Here is a 23,443-nt window from a genome sequence, read left to right on the forward strand (position 1 = left end):
TTTTAGGGTCACTTATGTATACTACCATATCATCTGCTAATAAAGATACTTTAACTCTTTCCTTTCCACTATGTTTCCCTTTGATATTCTTAGGTTGTCTCATTGCTTTAGCTAAATCTTTTAAGTACTCTATTGAATAGGTTTGGAGAAAGTGGACAGCCTTGTCTTGTTCCTGATTTTAGTGGAATTGCTTTGAGTTTTTCTCCACTTCAGTTAATGTTGGTTGTAGACTTACAGTAAATTGCCTTTATTATATTAAGGCACATTCCCTGTATCCCTAATCTCTCCAGGATTTTTATCAGGTTGGGTGTTGTTAAAGGCCTTCTCTACATCTGTGATATGATCATAGGGCTTTTGTCTTTCCAATTTGTTTATATAAAATTTCCAATTTGTTTTATATTGACTAAAACCATCTGACCCTGGGCTTTTTTGATTGGGAAAATTGTTTTATTTTGTTTTTTGAAAAAGAGTTTCTCAGTGTAACAGCCCAGGCTGTCCTGGGACTTGCTTTATAGACCAGACTGGTCTTGTAATCAAAGAGGCCTACTTTTGCCTCCCAAGTGCTGGGATTAAAGATCACCACAATCAGCAGTTGGGAGGCTTTTAATGACTACTCCTATTTCACTGTGGGCTATATGTCCTTCTTTTTTATTTCTGATTTTGATGATTTAAATAGTCCTGACTGTAACTGTGTTTTTATGCTGGTATCCGGTCATCTGGGTTTGGGAAAATTGTAATTCTAGGTGCTGATGTCTAGTCTTGTATTGGGTGGAGAGTGTTCCTTGGTTTCCTCTCTGGTTCTTTTTTTTTTTTTTTTTTTTTTTTTTTTTCCGGAGCTGGGGACCGAACCCAGTGGCAAGCGCTCTACCACTGAGCTAAATCCCCAACCCCTCTCTGGTTCTTGAGAAAGTGTAGTGGCTGTGAATAGCCTTTGTAGGAAATTCCCTAGGGTCCTGATAGGTGGCCACTGGGCGTGTCCATCTAAAACATTCTGGCTACTGGGAGCTGAGTTTAGGAATCAGGGAGGGAGGGGGCATCTACAGAAAGGAGGAAAGCTGTGTGTTCCCTCAGTGTCCCTGGTCAGAGCGGGGCTGGAATAAAACAATGAGAGGGAAAAGGGAGGCTGGGGCGTTGGTCTGTGGGATCTACTAGCAATGGGGGGCAGGGACTGCAATGGTGGACTCCTGGAGAGCTGAAAGTGAGACTGGGCCTGGTTGTGAAGAGCCTGAGGGACGGGAAGATGTATAGTCGTCCTACCTGCTTCCCGGGTCAGAGGAACGTGTGGGCTCCCAGGTGTGCTTATGTATGTGCTTTTGAGACCGCCTGGGCTGGCCTGGGACTCACTGAATTAAAACTGCCTGCCTTTGTCTCCCAAACTCTGAGGACTGTAACACCTCCCAAGGGACCTTTATTATTTAAATGAATTTTCTAAATCTGGGGCTTCTCTGTTTGTCCCTCAGCCCTCTCCTACCACAGTTTCTCCCTTTAGAACAGTTTGTGTTAGCTGCCAGGATGCCACAGCTTCTATTTTAAATGTATGTAGGGAATGAAGAGAACTAGTCAATGACTTCTGCATCATAACGTGGTGGCTTAGAACAGCAGCCATGAGTTGGCACCCAGTTCTGTAGAGTGCAGGCCTGAGTAGCTGCTCCTGGTCCTGTATGTTGGACCTCACAAGACTATAGTCATGGTCAGCTGATGGCATCTCATCTGAGGCTTACTCCACTTGTTGGCATTCAGTTTCCTGTAGCTGTAGAATCCATAGAACATCTATTTTCCCTCTGACATCCCATTGTAATGTTTTTTTTTTAAAGATTTATTCATTATATATAAGTACACTGTAGCTGTCTTCAGACACACCAGAAGACGGCATCAGATCTCATTACAGATGGTTGTGAGCCACCAAGTGGTTGGTGGGATTTGAACTCAGGACCTCTGGAAGAGCAGTCAGTGCTCTTAACCTCTGAGCCATCTCTCCAGCCCATTAATGTTATTCTTTTACATCTGATATTTTGCCATGGTTTTGTGGGGTTTTTTGTTTGTTTGTTTTATTGTTTTTGTTTTACTCTTAGTTTCTTTGATAGTTTCCTATGTGGCTTAGGCTGGCCTTGAACTAGCAATACTTGTGCTTGCACCACACCTGGAAGGAAACTTTTCAACTATTTTCACAGAGCAAAATTTTTAAAGTTTTAAGCAAAGCATGGTGGTACACCAGCCCTCTGGAGGCAGAGACAGGTGGATTAAGTTCCAGGCCTGCTAAGGCCTAATTTTTTTTTTTTTTTTTAGGTCACAGAAGAGTGAGAAAAAAAAATACAGGCATTTTTCATATATTCCCCGTCTCTGTCTCACACACGCCTGCCTGGCCTCCTCCAGTATCAACACCCAATAATGTTCCCATGATGAACCTAAACTCAGACTTCTTTATCTCTCCAAGTCTATAGTATACGTAGTTTTTCACTGGTATCCATTCTACAAGTATGGAAAATGCTGTCTCTTACTGTAGTGTATCACAAGGTACTTTAAACTACCCTAAAAACAGTTCTTCACCTGTTCACCTCACGCTTTTTTTCCTTCATATTTTGCCTTCTTAAGAGTGCCACATAATTAGTATCATTTGTAGGTGGCCTTTTCCGGTTAAAATGTTAATTTGTCTCTGGTCTTCTCTGCTCTAAGTAGTGTTCTGTTGTCAGGTTGAACAACAGTTCGTTTGTTCACCACCAGCTTATGCAGTTGAGAATCAAGCTTCTGTAGACATCCATGTGTTTATTTTATGTGGAGAGACGTTCTCAGTTCCAGTGAGCAGATACCAAGAGGCATGAAGGACTGTCTGTGCAATGAAGTGCATTTAGTTTGTGACAACTTTACTGTCCTTAGAGTGGATATCCGGCCACACCTTGAATCCATCTAGTACCCTCCCTAATCAGCTAAAGTTTTAGCGGGGCAGGCGCAGGCAGTGTGGAGCAATAGAATCTCCTAGCTAGTAACTGTACTGTTATGCTAAACAGACCCCTCCCTCTGAGTTTAGAGCCCTCCTCCCCTCCAGTCTGTAAAGGCATCTCCTTTGTTCTTGGCTCTTTCTGTCGCAGCTTCCTCCTTCGTAGGTGGCCAGAGTTACTAGAGGATCTGGAAAGGTTATTTCAAACCTCCACCAACCGAGAGCTACTGTCCTTCCACGTCCTCGGAGCAGCGTGTGTGGCCAGTTTTCTGAATGGTATCTCAGTGTTTAAGGCGTGCTTCTCTGATGACATGAATTTTTTTCATCTGTGTATGTGTACTGTCAGCTTATCTTTCCTGGCAAGGTGTCTTTTAGCTTTCTCTCGGTTTGTATTATTTTCTTGTTGATTTGGGTAACAGTACCTGATCAGGTAGGTCTTATGCAAGTGCTTTTCCTAGTCTGTGGACTCATTCTTCTAACAGTGCCATTTGCAGAACCAGTGAGTCTCTTTTAAAAGCTGAGGCTGGCCTTCAACCCCTGATCTTTCTGCCTTTGCTGCACAAGTTTGAATTCAGGCATGTACTATACGTACCCAGATTAATTTTTATTTTAAGGAAGTCCGTATAAGTTCTTTCTGGTGGGGCTTAAACCTTTGGTATCTTACCTAAAATATCCCAGGTCATGGAGGTTCTCTGCTGTGTTATCTTACAGTTCTTGGGGGTGGGGGGTACATGTTGCATTTGTCAGGTGTGTATGTGTGAGGATAACTTTCAGGAATTGTTTTTTTCCTCCCATCAAGTGGGCTCCAAGATCAAATTCAGGTCCTCAGGATTGACAGCAAGTACCTTTACCCCCACCCTAGCCATCTTGCTGGCCCTTTAGTATTTTATGTAAGCCCATTTTGAGATAATTATCTTGAAGGGTATAAAGTCTGTGTCAAGGTCTTTTTGTTGTAGTGATGACATTTTCCACCACCTTGTGACTATCTAGTTCCATTTAAATAGGGTCTCTTCTCTGTTGTGTTCCCTTTGTTCCTTTGGCAGAGATCATTTGAGTGCATGCATTGCTGTAGATCTGGGCTCTCTGCTGTGCTTAAATGTTCTTGTGCCAGTCAGTACTGTGGTAAGGGATGCCCATTGGATACTCTTTGAGGACCGTGATGCTTCTTCTGGGTCTCTTACCTCTGTCTACAAACTTTGATTCCGTTTGTCATAGCTCCTAAATAAGTTGGTAGGTTTGTCTTCTTTTGTTTTTGTTTTGTTTTGTGTTTTGAGACCAAGTCTCACTGTGTAGCTCCTACTGGCCTGGCTGGAACTCACAGGGGTCTGCTTGCCTCTGCCTCCAGAGTGTTTTAAGGGCTCACCTGAGAAAGCAGGCCTTCCTTATGCAGGAAAACCTTCCTTCTGATTGATAAGATTCAGATCTCATTCTGTATGCACAGTCTTCTCCACCCTGTGATACAATAGACAGGAACCAGTACCTTTCTTATTTAGCACCTTGTTCACAAAAGGACAGATATAAGACATGCGCACCAGAAAGCCTTGGAAGACATCTTAGAATTCCTCCTATCACAAAAACAACATCACAGAGCACTTGCTGAAGTGTGGATGTTGTATTTATAAAAGATAAAGAAGGGGATTATGTTCTGTAGAGATGTGGGGAAGAGGGTGCCTCAGTGGGTCCATGCTTGAGGCACCCCTTCCCCCAGGGACCAGCCACACGATGGTATAGAATAGTTTATTTGGGGCATGGCGAGGGAGTTAAGAGGGTAGCAGGGCAGAGAGAGAGAAGAGTAGAAGAGGAGAGAAGTAGAGGCCGGCCATGAGCACGTGGAGGGGAGGGGGAGGGGAATGGGGAGAGAAGGGACAAAGGGGAAGAGGGGAAGAGCAAGAGAGTGAGGAGGGGGCCAGCAGCCCCTTTTACAGTGAGTCGGGCACACCTGGCTGTTGCCAGGTAACTGTGGGGTGGAGCTTAGACAGAATACTGACATCCCCCGTTTAGGTTTAACTAAAAAAGAAAAATTAGAAAGGTGAAGGTGGAGCAGGAATAGGGCGGTCGTGATCTCTGACTGCTTCCTGCTTGTCTTGGCGCCATGTGTCTCTAGGGAACCTGGAAAAGTGGGTCTGGGATGTTTGTCCAGTCTAAGGAGAGTTGGCTGTTTCCTTGTTGTCCGGGGTCTGTGGAACCATCTGAGGAGAGGTCAGGAAGAACAGGTCCGATAGAAGTGTCTGCGTCTGTGAGGAGGTTGAACATCTGGAGGTCACTTCTCTGCAGCTGTCCTGGGTGTAGTAAGCGCCTGGACTTGACAAGATGCTGAAACACACATATATATTTATTATAGGTAGAGAATAAGAGGGGTTGGGGATTTAGCTCAGTGGTAGAGCACTTGCCTAGCATGCGCAAGTCCCTGAGTTCGGTCCCCAGCTCCGAAAAAAAGAAAGAAAAAAAAGAGAATAAGATTAATTGCATTTGGGAGAAAAGAAAATTTTCTTATGTGTACATTCGAAACCCAGAGGAATCCCCTTTGGAATAGGTAGTAAGTGGGAACCTTAGGCAGACGTACTTATCTGGGTGGAGTCTATTTGGTCTGAGTGGGTTTCTTGTAGCTTATAAGTTTACAAAAGAGATAACAGCATGAGTTAACAACATAAACATTCTCTAAGATGAGCTTTTTGTGGAGCAGAGGGAACAAGAATGCGTGATTACAGTTGGATCATAGAGTGGTGAGTTTAGGTGAGGAAGTAACCGATTACATCTGTGTGCTCACCTCTGAACTAGTTGTTAGAAACTGCATCTAGAGGTCTGTTTCTTAGTGTTAACCTTAGCTGTCGGTGTAGTCAGTCTGGGGAGTAACCTAGCAGTTGTGTATTGTTAAACGTGACAGCGTCCATCAGCCAACCGTTCCCTGTGGGCTCTGGTCTTCATGACAACCTGGGCACAGTCAGTCTGGCGTTCAAGCCCAGAAGATGCAGAGCTTTCTCTGTGGAATGATACTCGTGACATGAGAAATGACTTGCCTTGATTTAGAGAAATCATTTGACTGACCCCACCTTTGCGTTACCGTATGGTACAGAATGTCTTTGCATGCTAGACCAGTGCTCTTCCAGTGGGCTGTCACATCAAACGTCTACGTTTTATTTAAAGAAACTAAAACTCAGGAACATGAAGCCATTTGTGTATCTGGTGCTTAGTTTGTTTAGTTCCTGTTAGTCTCCAAATTCTGCCAGTTGTTGTTTTGGTGTTTCAAGACAGGGTTTTTCTGTGTAGCCCTGGCTGTCACTCTGTAAATCAGGCTGGCCTGGACTTGGTGATCCACCAACTTCTGTCTTCCTCCCAGTGCTGGCATTAAAGTCATGCACTACCACCGACCTTCAAATTCTGCATTATTGTGTCAAATGTATATCCTATTGATAGGTTATTTCTGTGCCGGTAAAATGAGCCAGTTTAAGCCAGATTAGATTATATGTGATAGGTTATTTATCTGCCATTGGTGAAATGAACCAATTTAAACCAGATCCGATCATATTAAAGGCAAAGTTTTGGGGAAGCTGCTCTCAGGCAAGCAAGTTCACTGGCCCCAAGGACCGGGGCTACGGGAGTCACCATAGGGAAAGGTGGGTGGGGGAGGGAGAGAAAAAGAGAAAGGGGTGTATGCACAGAGAAAAGGGGGGTGCAAAATGTCTGGATTCTATAGGAAGGAGCCTCTGGGAATGGGCAGCCCAGGGACTGGGAAGTTCAGGGTTGGGGGCAGGGTATGCAAGGTAGGGAATGAGGGGTACTGGGAGAACCTGGGGGCCAGATCTGCTTTGGTATATAAAATATGGACCTCAACCCCTTGTCCCTGAGTCAGAAACCAAGCAATCTTAGGCAAGTTTTATTGGGAAGCTGCTTTTGGGTAAGTTCACTGGCCCCAAGGATGGAGGCCAGGGAAGTCAACTGTGGGGGGAGGGAGGGAGGGCCCAAAAGGTCTGGATTGTCTGGGGAAAGGGCAACCCAAACCCTGTGCTGAAAAGTTCAGGGTTGGGGGCAGGGTATGCCAGGTGGGGACTGAGGAATGTTGGGAGAACCTAAGACAGGTCTGCTTTGATATGTAAAATATGCACCTCAGTCCTGGAGAGCAGCACGGTCCACGGTCCTCGTGCCCTCGGTCTGCTGAGTCCTGGGCTTGTGTGACTCACCCCACTCTGGTACAAATCCTTTTATTGCAGCGTGTAAGGAAAGCCGTCTGTTTTTGTGTGCTTACTCAAGACCAGCCTTGTAGTAGACAGCACGGCTGGATAAGAGGTGGTGGGCCTTCAGAGGCAAAGTTCCACATGTTCCCCACAGTCGATCCTCTTCCTGAAGGATCTGAGATTCAAGCTCTTTTTACTAAACCATTACCCAGTATAATTATTTGATAAATACCAGTTTGTTTGCTATTTATAATGAATAAAGTCCTCTCTAACACGGGAATTCAACATATGACTTTGGACATTGACCAAGAATTATGATTAATTTTATGAAGGTACTTTATCTTAAGCTCTACGTGGTTTTGAGGCAAGGGGGAAAGTAACTATTGCCCTGTGTTTAGACAGCACTGTTAGAGGTTAGAATCCCTATTGCAAGGCCTGTGGTATGGCCCAATGAGGGGGAAAGTTTCCGTATTCATATTCTTTCTAATGTTCTGCTAAATACTGAGGAATTAGTAATGAGATAGCTTATGCAGGAGGGGAGATCGGGTAATGTACAGACTTGTACAAATTATCTGGGTGGGAGAGGGGTTAGCGTGCAAATAGGTGAAGATAGACTCGTGCACGGTTAGTTCAGGTAAGTGTTGATGAGCAAGGCAGAAAGCTTTCCCTGCTTAAACCAGCAGCTCTGTGAAGTGACATTGGGGGGGTGGGTGTTGTTACTTGCGTTTTAGTCACAAGTCTGACTCTGACCCTTAAGGCAAAGCAGATCACCATAGTTTGAAGCTTCTACATGAAGAAAGTGGAGAGGGTTTTGGTTGGTTGGTTTCCCTGTTATTCTTTCATTTGGTTTTGCGTTTCTGTCAGGTTTCCATGGTTTTTTTTTTTTTTTGTTTTTTTGTTTTTTTGTTTTTTTTTTTTTTGGTTCTTTTTTTTTCGAGCTGGGGACCGAACCCAGGGCCTTGCGCCTTCCCTAGGCAAGCGCTCTACCACTGAGCTAAATCAACCCCTTCCATGGTGTTTTGTTGAGAAAAGCTAGATTGAAAACACTGGGCAGTGGTGGCACTCCCCTTTAATTCCAGCACTGTAGGGGCAGAGGCAGGTGGAGCCCTTAGACATAAGCCCCTATCTACAGAGTTCCAGGACAGCCAGGACTAAACAGAGAAACCCTGTCTGAAAAGCCTAAATAGAAAAGAAAGAGAAAGAAAAGGAAGTCATGTGATTTTGATTCTCCAGCATGAATTAGTCTCCTCCAAAGAGGACGGAGATCTTGTTAGTAATTGATGCTTAAAGAAATATGCAACATGGGATTTTTACATATGAAAGAAGGTATTCATAGATGTTTAGCATGTGGTCTTTACCTCCAAAGTTAGATCTGATAATTAACCTGAGTAATAGGTAACATGGATTAAAAATTAAGTTATCCTCTTCAGGGAGGCTGTTCATAGCTGGAACTCTTCTGTGACTGGAGAATGTTGAAAATGTACTACTTGTGTCCTAATCAACTTTTGCCTTCTTCTATTTTCTTTGTGGCACTAGCCGAAAAAGAAGAACATGTCTGCCTACCAGGTATTCTGTAAGGAATACCGGGTAACCATTGTGGCTGACCATCCAGGTATAGGTAAGAACCTTTCTGAGTTTGGGGTTTTTGGTTTTTTTGTTTTGTTTTTACTTTCTACTCTCTGAAGCAGGGCATTTGATTATTTGATCACTGGGCACCTTCCCCCTATAGCATTAGAATACAAATTGAAACCAGCTGCAGTGGCCCATAGTCCCAGGAAGGCTGAGGCTGCCACCACAGCTGAGGCTCAAACAAAAGACAAATGTATTTCCTGAGTTCTGCACATCCTTTAGTTTACCGTGTGTGTGTGTGTGTGTGTGTGTGTGTGTGTGTGTGTGTGTGTGTGTGTCTCAGTGTGTGTGTGTGTCTGTGTGATTGCATGTGTGTGTGTATGTGTGTGTTACCTCCATCAATTGCTCTCCTCATTTTTATTATTAGAATTTTGTTTGGTTTTGTTTTCTATTATATAGCTCTGGCCATTCTAGAACTAACTTCCTGTGTAGATCAGGCTGTTCTTGAGCTCACAGAGCCACCTGCCTTTCCCTGCCTGGGATTAAAGGTGCACCACTGTGTCTAGCTCTTCCTTATTTTTTGTTGAATTTTATGTATTATTTTGTCTGCGTGTGCACATGCATGTCAATGGCGGTCAGAAGATAACGTGTAGGATTGAGTTCTCCAAACCATGTGTGTGATCAAACTTAGGTTCATCAAGCTTAGTGGTGAGTATCTTTACTCTCGGAGCCTCATCTTACTTTTTGAGGCAGGGTCTCTCATTTATCCTAGAACTCGTCTATTCTGGCCTAGAGGGTTAGTGAACTCCAAGGTTCCTTGTATTTCTGCAGTGCTAAGATTCTAGTCGTGCACTGCCACAACTGGCTTTCACATTCTTGTAAAATTTTGCATTTACAGTTTTGGGGAATCTGAATTCAGATTGTTGGAGTTATATGACAAGTACTATACCATAGAGCCATCTTCCTAGTGTGTATTTCTTAACCATAAAAGAGGAAAGTATAAAGTAACCTCTGGGCTGGGAAGACTAACCTAAGAAGATCACAGGTTTCAGACCAACCAGGGCTGTACAGCAAGATCTTGTCTCAAAGGAAACAAATGAAAGGGGGGCTGGATAGCTCAGCGGTTAGAGCACTGACTGCTCTTCCAGAGGTCCTGAGTTCAATTCCCAGCTACCACATGGTAGCTCACAACCATCTGTAATGAAATCTGATGCCCTCTTCTGGTGTGTCTGAAGACAGCTACAATGTACTCATACAAATAAAATAAATAAATCTTTAAAAAAAAAAAGATTCCCCAGTTTAAAAAAAAAGAAAAAAAGAAGCAAATGAAAGAGCGTGGGCATCCTTGCACATGCGTGTAGGAACGTGCATGCTCTTTCCAAGAGCACAGCCTTCTCCCTGAACTCCCTGTGTTGGTTCTTGTCTGTGTAAGCACTTAGATGAGGGACCTTACACAGTTCACTTTATGTCACAGTCTCCTTGGGTTTATGTAGAAAATGGCTTTCCACTCTACAAAGGTGCTGTGAAAAATTAGACATTGCCAGGCATGGTGTGACAGCCTTTAATCCCAGCGCTTAGGAGGCAGAGGCAGATGGATCTCTTGAGTCTGAGACCAAGGCCAGGGCTGTACAGAGAGACCCTCTCTCAGTAGATGAAAAAAGAAAAAAAAAAAGAAATTTGTTCCACCAATCCCTTTTCTAGTGTCTGCTTCCCCAGACTTCTATTTTCTTACAGTTCTGTTTTGTTTGTTTGTTTGTTCTTTTAACTCTTTTATATCAGATTTTGGGGAACTTAGTAAAAAATTGGCTGAAGTATGGAAGCAGTTGCCAGAAAAAGACAAACTGGTGAGTATATCTCATTACGTAGTTTTCATTTTGTTTTACCTGCCAGTCACACAACCCTGAAACAGTGAGAAAGAAGCAGTAGCAGTGGTTAGTAGAGGACATGGCCACTGTCGTTGTCAGACTGTTCTTGCTATGAGGAGACTGACTTTTTCTACTGTTGTCTACCTTTTGTCCCCAAGCCAGACTTAAATAAAGTAAAAAGATCCGAGTTGATTAAAATATTTCTAAAAGAAAAATCTAAAGTTGCAGTGCCAGTCAGTCATAGTATTAGGGACTGGAGAGCATCACCTTCTAGATAAGAAAAGCCATCAGATTCCTTTAGCCAGACTCTGGATCTCCATTCTCATCAACCATTAGAGGTCTACTCTATGAAAAACTAATATGATTGATCTCAAATCTGTCTTAAAAAACAAAAAGAAAAGTCACAGACAGACAGTTACGTGATTCGTGCAGTCACATCCCAGCCAGTGTAAGTGGTAGTTATGGTGTCTTAGGATTCATTGCTGGGAAGTCACTATGACCAAGGTAACTCTTATAAAGACAAACATTTAATTGGGGCTGGCTTACAGTTTCAGAGGTTCAGTCCATTATCAACATGTCAGAAAGCATAGCAACTGGCATGGAGCTGGAGAAGCCAAGGGTCCACACCTTGATCTGGAAGCAGCCAGGAGGAGACTATCTTCTACATTGGGTGGAGCTTGAGCCCTACTTCAAAGCCTGCCTACACAGTCCTAATAGTGCCACTTCCCATGGGCCAAGCATATTCAAACCACCACATATGGGAACAAGAATTATCATTCTTTTGAAGATTATCATCATTTAAAGAATGGCTTTTTTAGATAAATAGCTCTTTTCCACCCAGATGGTTGTTGATAGCTTGCTGTTTTCCATTACCAGGCAGGTAGAGAGGAAGGTTAGGCACAGGACATTATTAGGTTTTCCACTGTATAACGTACATTTAACCTTAAAGTATTTTAACAGTACTGAGACTTGACCCTTAGCACTGAGAGTGGATGCTTGTAGCCCTGCATTTAAGTTATCAGCTCATCAGCCTTGAAGCCACTGTAGTGAAGCCACAATCCAAAGTTACTATTTGCCCCTCTCCAACCTCTCCCGGCTCCTTGCTCCCTTTGTTTCCTCTTTGCCTGTTTAACTCCCCGTGATCTGTTGCAGATCTGTTTTAACTCTCTGTGATCTGTTGCAGACCTGTTTAACTCCCCGTGATCTGTTGCAGACCTGTTTAACTCTCTGTGATCTGTTGCAGACCTGTTTAACTCCCCGTGATCTGTTGCAGACCTGTTTTAACTCTCTGTGATCTGTTGCAGACCTGTTTAACCTCTGTGATCTGTTGCAGACCTGTTTTAACTCCCCGTGATCTGTTGCAGACCTGTTTTAACTCTCTGTGATCTGTTGCAGACCTGTTTAACTCTCTGTGATCTGTTGCAGACCTGTTTAACTCTCTGTGATCTGTTGCAGACCTGTTTTAACTCCCCGTGATCTGTTGCAGATCTGTTTAACTCTCTGTGATCTGTTGCAGACCTGTTTTAACTCTCTGTGATCTGTTGCAGACCTGTTTAACTCCCCGTGATCTGTTGCAGACCTGTTTAACTCCCCGTGATCTGTTGCAGACCTGTTTAACTCCCCGTGATCTGTTGCAGACCTGTTTAACTCTCTGTGATCTGTTGCAGACCTGTTTAACTCCCCGTGATCTGTTGCAGACCTGTTTAACTCCCCGTGATCTGTTGCAGATCTGTTTAACTCCCCGTGATGTGTTGCAGACCTGTTTTAACTCCCCGTGATCTGTTGCAGATCTGTTTAACTCTCTGTGAACTGTTGCAGACCTGAAAACTCCCTGCGGATCTGAAGGCAGATCTGTTTAACTCTCTGAGAGGTTGCAGACCTGTTTTCTCTCTGTGATCTGTTGACCTAGTTTAAGTGATTGTTGCAGATCTGTTTAAGCTTATGTGATCTGTAGGCCTTGATGTCTAACTCCCCATGATCTGTTGCAGATCTGTTTAAGGTGATCTGTTGCAGACCTGTTTAAGTTCAATCTTTGCAAACCTGTTTAACTCCGTGATCTGTTGACTTTAACTCCCCGGGATCTGTTGCAGAATCTGTTTAAGGCTCTGTGATCTGTTGCAGACCTGTTTAACTCCCCGTGATCTGTTGCAGATCTGTTTAATCCGTGATCTGTTGCAAACAGGATCTGTTGCAGACCTGTTTTAACTCTCCTGTGATCTGTTGCAGACCTGTTTAATCCCCGTAGATCAAGACCTGTTTAACTCCCTGTGATCTGTTGCAGACCTGTTTAAGTGATCTGTTGCAGACCTGTTTAACTTGATCTGTTGCAGACCTGTTTAACTCCCAGTGATCTGTTGCAGACCTGTTTGATGTGATTTTGCAGATCTTTTAACTCCTGATCTGTTGCAGACCTGTTTAAGCGGATCTGGGCTGGATCTGTTTAACTCCCCGTGATGTTGCAGACCTGTTGATCTGATTAGCTGTTTAACTCTCTTGATCTGTTGCAGACCTGTTTAACTCTCTGTGATCTGTTCAAACCTGTTTTAACTCCCCTGACTTGTCACAGACCTGTTTTAACTCCCGTGTTCCTGGACCTGGCTCTGTGATCTGTTGCAGACCTGACCCTTGGATCTGTTGGGTACCTGCACACAGGATCTGTTGGATAAGCAAAAGGCTGTATCTGCAGCACAAACAGAAAATAGTCATTACTGTGAAAAGACACTGAAGGCACCATGGTCAAATTTCAGACATCCTCTCTTCTGCTTTTCTAGAAGGTTGTCAAGCCTTATAAAAGAAGTCCTTGATGTCTACCACAATGCTTTTTGCAGCTCATAGTAGTTCAAATTCCTGAAACTAAGAAGCCATTGATGTGACTGCTCATCCAGAATCTAAGGGAGAGGGCCTCTGCCTCATGGAATCCGCAAACAGGAGACAGCAAGGTGCCAGCACAGAGCAGTACAGCAAATAGTAGGGTTCCCTGTTTTCAGATATTATTTAGAATCCTTTGTGTTCATTTAATTAGCCACACTTTTACCTAAAATTGTTTTGTTTGGAACCCTGACCACAGCTGGGTAAAAAAATTTGCTAAAGCTTTGCAAAGGAAGTCTGTCCAAATCCGTTCTCAGACTTGTTTAGCAGGCTATAACCCATCCAGCCCTCTCCTGACCTTTGTGGGTGTTGCACACATGTGGAAAGAAGTCAAGATACCTGATCGCTAGGTTTCAAAAAAATTCAGCAGAGGGCTGGAGAGAGGCATCAGGTGGTTCCATCACTGACTTCCTCAGCTTCTTCAGAGGTCCTGAGTTCAAATCCCCAGCCACCACAATGCTTTTGGCCTCAACCAAATCTGTAATAGCCCATTGATGTCCTCTCATCTAGTAAGTTTGAAGAGTCCCTCAGCCAACATTGGACACCGCCTGCAGGAGACAGAGGTGAGCACAGAGCTCATCAGCAGGGTTCCTGTTTCTTATATTATTTAGATCCATGTGTTCATTTAACGAGCCACTACTTTACCTAAAATTATGCCATGGAACCCACAGTGCGGTAAAAAATTTGTAAAGATTTGCAAGTCTGATCCATCCTGGATTATAGAGTTTATGGTTATACCATCCAGTCTAAAACAAATGAAAAAGTCAAGATACCAAGCTAGGTTTTAAAAATTCAGCAAAGGCTGAGAGATGGCTCAGTGGTTAGAGCACTGACTGCTCTTCCAGAGGTCCTGAGTTCAAATCCCAGCAACCACATGGTGGCTCACAACCATCTGTAATGAGATCTGACGCCCTCTTCTGAAGACACCGACAGTGTACTCATATGCATAAAATAAATAAATTAAAAAAAAAATGCCACGAAAATCTTAGTGAACACCCTGGTACTTTCTAAAAGCAGAATTGTTTAGTGCATGTTGTGTAGTTTGAAATGTCAGACAAGATTATACAGAGAGAAGAGGTCCCAAAATTCTCTGAAAATCACAGCATTCAGAAGCCAGAAGCAGGAGGATGATCTCAAGTGTGAGGTCAACCGGGGCCATATAGTGAGACCCTACCTTTGTGCTGGGGAAAAGCTCACAGGGCTCAACCCTACAGCGAAAACTACAGGTCCCTAAGGACTGCTGAGAGCAGAAGAAAGTCTTCACAGGGCGAGCATAGCAATTGGATGTCTATACTAACGGGTCAGCTCTGAGCATAGACCAGTGACATGCAGACTGAACTGTTGTGGTAAATATTCAAAAACCTTTAAACCTCTTATCCCATGCCAACGCCCGCAACCGTGGGGCTGCCTGGCACTGTGGGTATCTTTATCTCAGCCGCTCCACACTGCCCCCAAGGACTCTAACTCGGGTGGTACGGGGGCTGTTCGTTCCAGTGCAGCACCTTGCCACGCTGCTTTCTAGTGTTAGTTCCAGCGCCCATGGGGCCAAATGGAACTAACCATAATTTATCTCTGATTAGTATCTCTCCCAGAGACTCTCTGCTAGCCTCAAACCCCTGGTCCCAACTCCCCAGTAAAATCAGGGCTCGAGAAGTCCAGCGTGGGCTGGCCTATCACGGCTCCCTGCCACGGACTCCGCTCACATTCACAACAATCAGTGAAATCATGACTCAATAAACTGTAATTTATCAATCAGATTTACATATTAAATTCTCAATCCACAATACATCCTCACAGTGAACTCACAACCAATTGATAAAGATATAAGCCGCCCACCTAGATGAGATAAATTTGCCTACAGAAATCCATCCCAGCTGCCTTGGCAATTCAAGACCACCCAGATCTGGATCATCCTTCACTGTCTCCATCTTCTCTTCCTCCTTCCCCTTCTCTTGTGCCTGGCAAAAGCTTTGCCCCTGTCCTGTTCAATCGTGGCCTTGACCTAACTTGTGCCAGCCCTTACATGTATAATGACGTCACCTACACTGAATTAGGAGAAAAGCACCACCCCCCATATGCATAACAACAGTTAATGACTTTTAAAAGGCCATGAATTTGAAAGAGAATGGAGGGGAACTTGGGAGGGTTTGGTGGGAGGAAGGGGGGTGATTGTATTACAATCTCAAAAGATGAAAGATGTATGTTCACCTTAAATCCCAGCACTTGGGAGGCAGAGGCAGGCAGGTCTCTGAGTTCAAGGCCAGTTTCTACGTAATTCTAGGGCAGCCAGGCTACATAGAGTTTCAAAAAACTGAAAGAGAAAAAGAAAGAAAGTGGGCTGCAGAAAGGCACAGCTGCCCTCCAGCATCATAGATTTAGCTCCCCACAGCCGTGTGGTGGCCTGCAGCTGTCCCTAGCACCAGTGTCAGGGCATCCAAAGGCCCTCTTTAACCACGCACAAACGTGGGCCACAGACACACAGTCTTTGGTGTTGTTTAATTAAAGTCAAAGGAAGAAAAGGATGCAGACAATAAATGGAGCTGTTCTGTGCATGTAGGTTGTACGGTGCTGTGTACCTGACAGGAGTCTATACTTCTGAGCTTTAATTCACTTCTGACGCTTCTGCCCCTCAGCTCACTCAGTGCTGGGGCAGCTCAGTTCTCAGCTGGGAGACTTCTCAGCAGAAAGTTAATGTATGCCACTGAAGACATTTTAAGTTAGACAGTGTAGAAATATAAAGGCTAATGACTTGTTTTTATGCAAAACCTAAATTGTCATTCCATAGACAAAATGGCAAAAGCCACAGGTGTTGCATCTGTATCTGGGTTCTTTGGCTGGTTTCTAAAAAGGCAGCAGGTGTTGAAAAGAATGTGTGCATTCTTAAACATACTCAAATACCTAGATGGGTAAAAGTATTTTCAGAATAAAATAACCTGCAATCTTTATTGTATTTTTGCATTTAACTATTATTATATTTCCTTAAGAGTTGAAAATTAAAGCTTTATGCACCATTCATTGTCCACATTTTCCCAAATAGTTCTTTTTCATTTGGCAGAAACTTTTGAGTTCCTTAGGAGATTATTCCAAGAACTTACAGAGTGGAAAAATCTAAGTGTCTATTCGCTGTCTTCGGATGCTTTCGCAGTCTAACTTGAAAGACAGTTTTATGTGATTGACAGCTCATATGTGTGATTGACACACATATAAGAGCTGATCCGAGAGTCTGTGTTACAGCACAGGCTCCAGATACTCAGCTGCATGTCTAAAAGCACAGGGCTGGCCTCTTCAGGAATAGCGATGCCTCAGTGTTGACCTGGTACCTGAGGTGGCTACGACAGCTACAGCCCATGCAGATACAGATACAAGCAGATAACCATGCGGCACGGACACGGACGAGGTTACATCATGCTGTTCCCACAGCACATGCGGTTCAGATGGGAATTGAGGCTGAGCAGTGAGCACATCTGTAACTCTAGAAATGAAGAGGGAAGGCAAGAGGATCATGAATTTGAAACCAGCAGCAATAGCAATACATAAGAACAAGTAGTAGCAAACCCCGTCCTGCCCCCAAATCCTGAGCAACCATCACGGAACGGGAAACTGCATTTAAGGGTGGTACCATAACCAGAAGGGGAAACTGCATTTAAGGGTGGTACCATAACCAGAAGGGGAAACTGCATTTAAGGGTGGTACCATAACCAGAAGGGGAAACTGCATTTAAGGGTGGTACCATAACCAGACAGGGAGAGTTTGCACAGTCGGTTAGCCCTTACCATTTGTACCAGCCTTAATAAAACGTTTCATGTGCCAAGACATTCACCCTTTTACAGCCATGCAGGATTGGTGGCTTTTAATACGCTTCACAGTTTTGGACCCATAACTATCTCTAAGTCATTTTTGTTACTCTAGAAAGTAACTACAAGCCCATTAGCAGTTGTTTCTCATTGTATGTTTGTGTGTACGCACACATACACACACAGTACATAGTGTACCAATGAGTAGTACAAAAATGCAACGTCCATTGGAGGCCAAAGGAAGGCATCCATTTCCTTGAAGCCAGAGGCACAGGTAGTTAAGAACTACCATGTGGGTGCTGGGAAACAAGCCTGAATCTTCTAGAAGAGCAGCCTGTACTCTTAATTCCTGAACCATCTCTCCAGTCCCTTGACTTTTATCTAGTACACAGCCTAGTAGATATGTAACTTAAAATAGTTGAGGTTCAAATATATGTCACCTAACATGCATACCACACTGAGAATACTGATTTACATAGTTCATTAATGTAGACATTGAATATCCGAGCCTTTGTTATCACAAATTTACACAACTTTCAGTACCAAAAATAGAGCCGAACTGTCCTTCCCCTCCCGAAGCAGCTCTCCTGTGCTGCTCTTCGTAACTACAAGACTGTTAAACAGAGTGTCACCTAGGCATTGTACATGGAACTGTAGTTCTACTGCTAGGGGCCTGGCTCAGTGAGAGAAAGAGTGAGCAGTGTGCCAGCTTAGGGAAGCCAAAGGCCTAGAAGGAAGGGTGTGGGGTAGAGAACTAGAGAGGAAAGTTTCGAACAGAAGACAGCACATGCCTGTTACCCTGGAGGCTTTTGCAGAGGTCCATTGAGGGTTTAGGCTCCCAGCCCTACTTTAAACAGGTCTCAAGATGAGTCTTCCTGCTGAACTGTTGAGGCGGGGGCATACAGCACATAAGGTGGGAAGAGAAGACGAGATGTCAATGCCAGATGTCTTGGTGGACACTGAGGTATTTGTAGTTCCTGCTCTGGAGCTTCAGGGGAGTTTTTGAGTAGGGAGGGTGATTAGAGTCCCTGTTGGCCTTCTGAGCACATCTATTTCATGTAGCGACTGTAAGAGACAAGTATTGGGGAGAAAGTACAACAGCAGTGCAGTGTACAAGCCACACACTCACAAATGGTTATTGAGATCTTGCTTGATTACATGGGAGTGAATTCCAGTAGCCTGGGGGTCCAGCCTCTCACAGATCCTCTGCTGTCTACCCACACTGCCGTCTGTTACTGTGTGTTATTGAGAGGACATAAAAGAGAGTTGAACAGAAGAGCGACTGCGTGTGATTCAGTCGTCTGCTTTTCTTGCAGGGCATGGTAGCAGTGTCCGGAAGCTTGTCAGTGCTCCTGGACTCCATTATCTGTGCTCTTGGCCCTTTGGCATGCCTGACCACACAACTACCTGAACTGAATGGCTGTCCTAAACAGGTCTTGGTGAGTGTTGTTGTTGTTGTGATGGGGGTGGTGATTTCCCTTAACTTTTGAGGGCTGGAGCTTTTGGGAGCCAGAAAGCCTTACCTTAGTGAGCACTGCCAGCCACCACTCATGAGGCACATGGCGCTCCTATTACATACTGTCCACAGCACGTGACACTGTGTTATCAACCATTACATACTGTCCACAGCACGTGACACTGTGTTATCAACCATTACATACTGTCCACAGCACGTGACACTGTGTTATCAACCATTACATACTGTCCACAGCACGTGACACTGTGTTATCAACCATTACATACTGTCCACAGCACGTGACACTGTGTTATCAACCATTACATACTGTCCACAGCACGTGACACTGTGTTATCAACTGCATGGTCTCAGGGAAACTAGAAAACATGCCGTTCCCGAACAGTACTTTGGAGAGAGTAGTCCTGCTCACCCCGTGAGGGCAGCAGCTGACAGCAGCATTGCTGGTGTGTCTGGTCCATTTCTTTCCCATCTCTCCCCTGAGCATGACGCGTCTCAGGAACTGCAGTGAGGTGTGCCGCGGTTGAGCCCTTTCTCCTTGTTTGCAGTCAAACACGCTGGACAACATTGCGTACATCATGCCCGGACTGTGACCTCCAAGAAGCCTGGGACAGAAGACTGTCTACCCCTTCACTAGTTTATGTATATATGACTGTTCCAGATCTTCCACTGACCTCTGGGTGTAGGTTTTAAATTTTTATATCTATATATACATATATAATGTACAGTATATACATAGGATTATAACTACTTTGCTTTTAATAATTTTATGAAATGGCAAAGGTTTAGCTAAAAGGAAACTTTGGCATGAATGTGGGCTTGGAATTATTTTTTTGTGAAAAAAAAAATCTGCCTTAAAAAATCAGTGTAATTTGGGGACTAGGGGCTTATTCTGGGTGCCATATGTATCTCCTTGTAAAATGCTAAAATGTGATTTTTTTTCCAAGCTTGGGTTTGCCTGCAGACCCATTGCTGACCATTTGCCTTACCTGTCTTAGAATCAGAAGTGTAGTGAAGATCATGGGAGGAGGCCAGCTGACTACAGACTTTCCAACACGGGATAATCTGGGGGAGGTGGAGCTTAGGTGGACTGAGTAGGGGACTCATTCCCGTTCCTGCTAAAGAGGTATCTGTGTCTCCAGTTTTATTGTACCCACAGTACCACAGAGTCGTGGGCACCATCTATAGCCTCAGTGTGTGATTCTTGGCCGCAGAAAAATAAATACCTTAGAGAAACCAAAGCTGTTGGTGCCACCTGTTGAACCTGCTTGTCTGGCCAGCAAGGCTTGGTGTACAAAACACAAAGCTGCCGTCTTTTACTGGCGGCATTGGGTGCCCACCAACTCCCAAGAGAGTCTGCAGCTCAGCTGCCTGGTGGCTCTTGGTTCAGCTCTGGTTCCCCTGGTGGGTCCTTTGTGCTCTGCATTCCACACGGAGCTGGACCACAGAGAAGTCCTTGGTTCTCAGTAGGGTTATCTATATGTGTGTTTGAGTGTATATTTTAATTATGTGTATTTAACTCTTTAGAATTTCTTAGATTTTAATTTATCCTGTAAATTTCTGTACATATAATTTAATAACAAGCCTCCAGCAGCAGGAACATGTGGAGCATACAGATTTGTCATTTCTTAATGTCTGTCTAAAAGCCTCAAGTCGTCCATATGTTAAGGTGTTGTGACTCAGAAAGGAACTTCATGGCCCTCAATAATGTTAGGAAAGTGAAATAGAAAGGAATGGCACCATTCTAACTGCCCTTATTCCCAAAGAACCAGGCCTGCTTCCCATCAGAGAGAAGATATCTCAACACTCCAGGGTTGTTTGGAAACTTGGTGAGTTAGCCAAGGTAAACCCAGCTGCGTTAACCGTGCTTTCTTCCTCTGGCCTGGAAGAACAGGGCAGCATCACAGGAGACCTCTGGGGACCATGTAGCCAGCTGGCATCCTAGGTAACACCTTCCCATAGCCCGACTGCTGTCACGGCCGAGCTTCTCACAGGAGTTCTGGAGGCTCTGTCCCCATCTCAGCTCAGAGCAGTGCTGAGATGTAATCTGAGAAATGGAGACAGGAACAGGAATATGTGGGAACTGAAATCAAGCAAAGCAGAAATTTAAATTTGAGTTAACATGTCAGAACCTCCTTTGAACCTGCAGAAGTTTGCTGTGAGGAACAGCACCCAGGAGAGGCCAAGGAAGGCATGTATCGTATAGGAAGCAGCCAGTCCTCCATTGCCCTTGTTACAGACAGTTGTGAACTCCTGAGGAGAACGGGCTTTTTCGTGTTTGTTTTCCTCTGAAGCCTAGCCCTGTTGTATTTGTATTAAAGATTTGTACACATTTGTATAATAATCTGTACCTTGTGGTATTTGGTACTATTAGAGGAAAAACTTTGGATTCAGGCCTTCTTGCTGTTTTTATATCATTGTTTTATTTTGTTTTTTAAATAAATCCTAGTGGTTTGATCCAAATCCTATTACAGTTGTATAAAGAAACAAAATTTTGTACTTATATTAAAGATCTCATTTTTAATATTTATAGTCCAGTCTTAGCTGTCTTTTCCCTAATTGGGCTAGTCATAGTTGCTATAAAATTGTAAAACCTGGGGGATTTAGCTCAATGGTAGAGCGCTTGCCTAGGCCCTGGGTTCGGTCCCCAGCTCCGGGAAAAAAAAAAAAAAAATTGTAAAACCTGTCATTCACTCTACTCTACCCTAGCATTTCTCTAAAAGGGCGGGGGGTGGAGGGGGTTGAAGAGATGGTTCATTGGTTAAGACTATTTCCTGCTCTTGGAAAGGACCCAAGTTAGATCCCAGCATTCATTCAACCGAATGTAAGTTCAGTCCCAGAGGATCAGTTACCCTCTGTGGCCTCCTTAGGCACAGGCACACAAGTGCATACACCCACAAACCAAACATAATTAAAATTTAAAAGTTTTTAAACCAAAACCTGAAATAATGGCCAAGTTACCACATTCCTATCGATCCTGAGCCATGCAGCCCTGTGTCTCAGGTTGAACACACCTTATATGTAAAGGCTCTCAAATATCACTTTCCTATATTATAAAAGGGGAGAATCGGATAGGTGTGGCTCTAGTGCTTGGCAGATGAAACCATATACAATATGTTATTGGCCTACATCAAGAAGTATCCATCAATCTTTGTCAGGGTTGCCTGAAAATCCTATGCTAAAAAGTAGTTCATATCCCAGGAGCTTTCCAGAGTCTTGTCTATTTAAAAAAAAAAGGGATGTGATGTCACCTCCTTGTCTCTGAGTCTACAGCCACGTGGCCTGACGTGAATGTGTGCTAATACTATGAACACTGAAATGGAAATTTGGCCTTTCATGGTTAAGGAAAAAGTTAATGGAAATACAAGATGTTAAAAATCATAAGTAGCAAAACACAAATAATATTAAAGGCTTTATGTTGTAATGTACATACGCCTTTAATTCCAACACCCCTGAGATCTGAGTTTGAAACCAGCCTTGGGAGACTGTGTCCAAAAAAAGGGGATGCAGAGCACTGGCTTTTAATGTGACAAGGTCCTAGGATGAGCCCCAGCCCTGCCAAAAATGGAAGAGAAGGAAGTGAAATGTCCCATGGTACTTGTTTAATCTCAAGAGATTAAATGTGAGAGAATCAATTCCTCGTAAGTTTCGGTCTGACCTCTCTGTATGCACTATGGCACACACATACAGGATTTTTAAAAATTACAAATTTAAAACATAATGCCTGGCACTGGAGAGGTGGCTCAGAGGATAAGAGCAATGACTGCTCTTCCAGAGGTCCTGAGTTCAATTCCCAGCAACCACATGGTGCTCATAACCATCTGTGATGGGCCAGCGCCCTCTTCTGGTGTGTCTGAAGCCAGCAACAGTGTACTCATATACATAAATAAATAAATCTAAAAAAATTAAAAACATAATACAAAGATACAGCAAGGAAGAAGCAACCATCGCGGAATGCCTGTTGAGTGACTTTCATGTCATCTCAATACTCTGAAAGCATTACATTATGGACATTGGTCGTCCCACCACCACCTTTACAGATGAGGGGAACAGATAAAGAAAAAGCACTTTTCTGGTTTCCCAAGTAAGAGCCAAGGTGGATGAGGTGGCTTACCAGGTAAAGGAACTTGCCACAGTATGTTCAGTTCATTCTGTCTCAAAGGAGCACAAACCCAGGTCCTTGCCTCCTCTTTGGCAACAAACGAGTGGCTCTTGGAGCAGGGAGACATCAAATAGAAATTTCGAGTCCGACTTGGACAAGGAGGCTATCGTCCTCAGGGCTTGATCCCCAAGACTAAAGGCTAAGACGCTAATATTTTCGTGATCTTGCGTAACCTGACCCAGGTCTTTCCTTGGCCAGAGACCCAGTTTCCGGATGTGAAGACTTCTATGTGCGCCGCAGTGGAGCCTAGAAGTTTCGGGGGCGTGGCTTAGGAGCCAGCTCTCCCAGGCCCCGCCCTGGTGTGGCGTCAGCCACTGCCGAGGGGCAGCCCGGTAGGGGGCGGGGCTCGTGGCTGCGCCCCAGAGCCCCCGCCTGCCGGCACCTCCCCGCGGGCCGGCCAGCGGGTCACGTGACGGGTCGGCGGCGCCGGCGGTTGCTGTCACCTGATTCTGGGAGCTGGTGGCAGTGGTAGCCGCGGCAATGGACTTTCTCCTGGGAAACCCGTTCAGTTCTCCGGTGGGACAGCGGATCGGTGAGTCCCGGGAGCCGCGTGCAGTCCCGCCCCTGTGTGCCGCTCTGGCCTCGGCCCTGGGACCTGTCGGAG

General features: G+C 44.4%; 2 protein-coding genes across 2 annotated transcripts in view; both read left to right on the plus strand.

The window, feature by feature from the left end:
• Hmgxb4 (HMG-box containing 4) overlaps positions 1-21,209 on the plus strand; it is a 40,050-nt gene extending 18,841 nt beyond the window's left edge. The window contains exons 6-11 of the mRNA XM_032888114.1: positions 8,644-8,725; positions 10,456-10,520; positions 12,209-12,284; positions 13,920-13,972; positions 18,520-18,642; positions 19,226-21,209. Coding sequence (XP_032744005.1) covers positions 8,644-8,725; positions 10,456-10,520; positions 12,209-12,284; positions 13,920-13,972; positions 18,520-18,642; positions 19,226-19,270 — 444 coding nt within the window. The 3' untranslated portion in view covers positions 19,271-21,209. The remainder of the gene's footprint in view (positions 1-8,643; positions 8,726-10,455; positions 10,521-12,208; positions 12,285-13,919; positions 13,973-18,519; positions 18,643-19,225) is intronic.
• A 2,024-nt stretch (positions 21,210-23,233) lies between these two features.
• The window catches only part of Tom1 (target of myb1 membrane trafficking protein), a 34,361-nt gene continuing 34,151 nt past the window's right edge, over positions 23,234-23,443 (plus strand). The window contains exon 1 of the mRNA XM_032887790.1: positions 23,234-23,371. Coding sequence (XP_032743681.1) covers positions 23,320-23,371 — 52 coding nt within the window. The 5' untranslated portion in view covers positions 23,234-23,319. The remainder of the gene's footprint in view (positions 23,372-23,443) is intronic.

The sequence above is a fragment of the Rattus rattus genome, chromosome 17 (assembly GCF_011064425.1).
Source record: "Rattus rattus isolate New Zealand chromosome 17, Rrattus_CSIRO_v1, whole genome shotgun sequence".
NCBI lineage: Eukaryota > Metazoa > Chordata > Mammalia > Rodentia > Muridae > Rattus > Rattus rattus.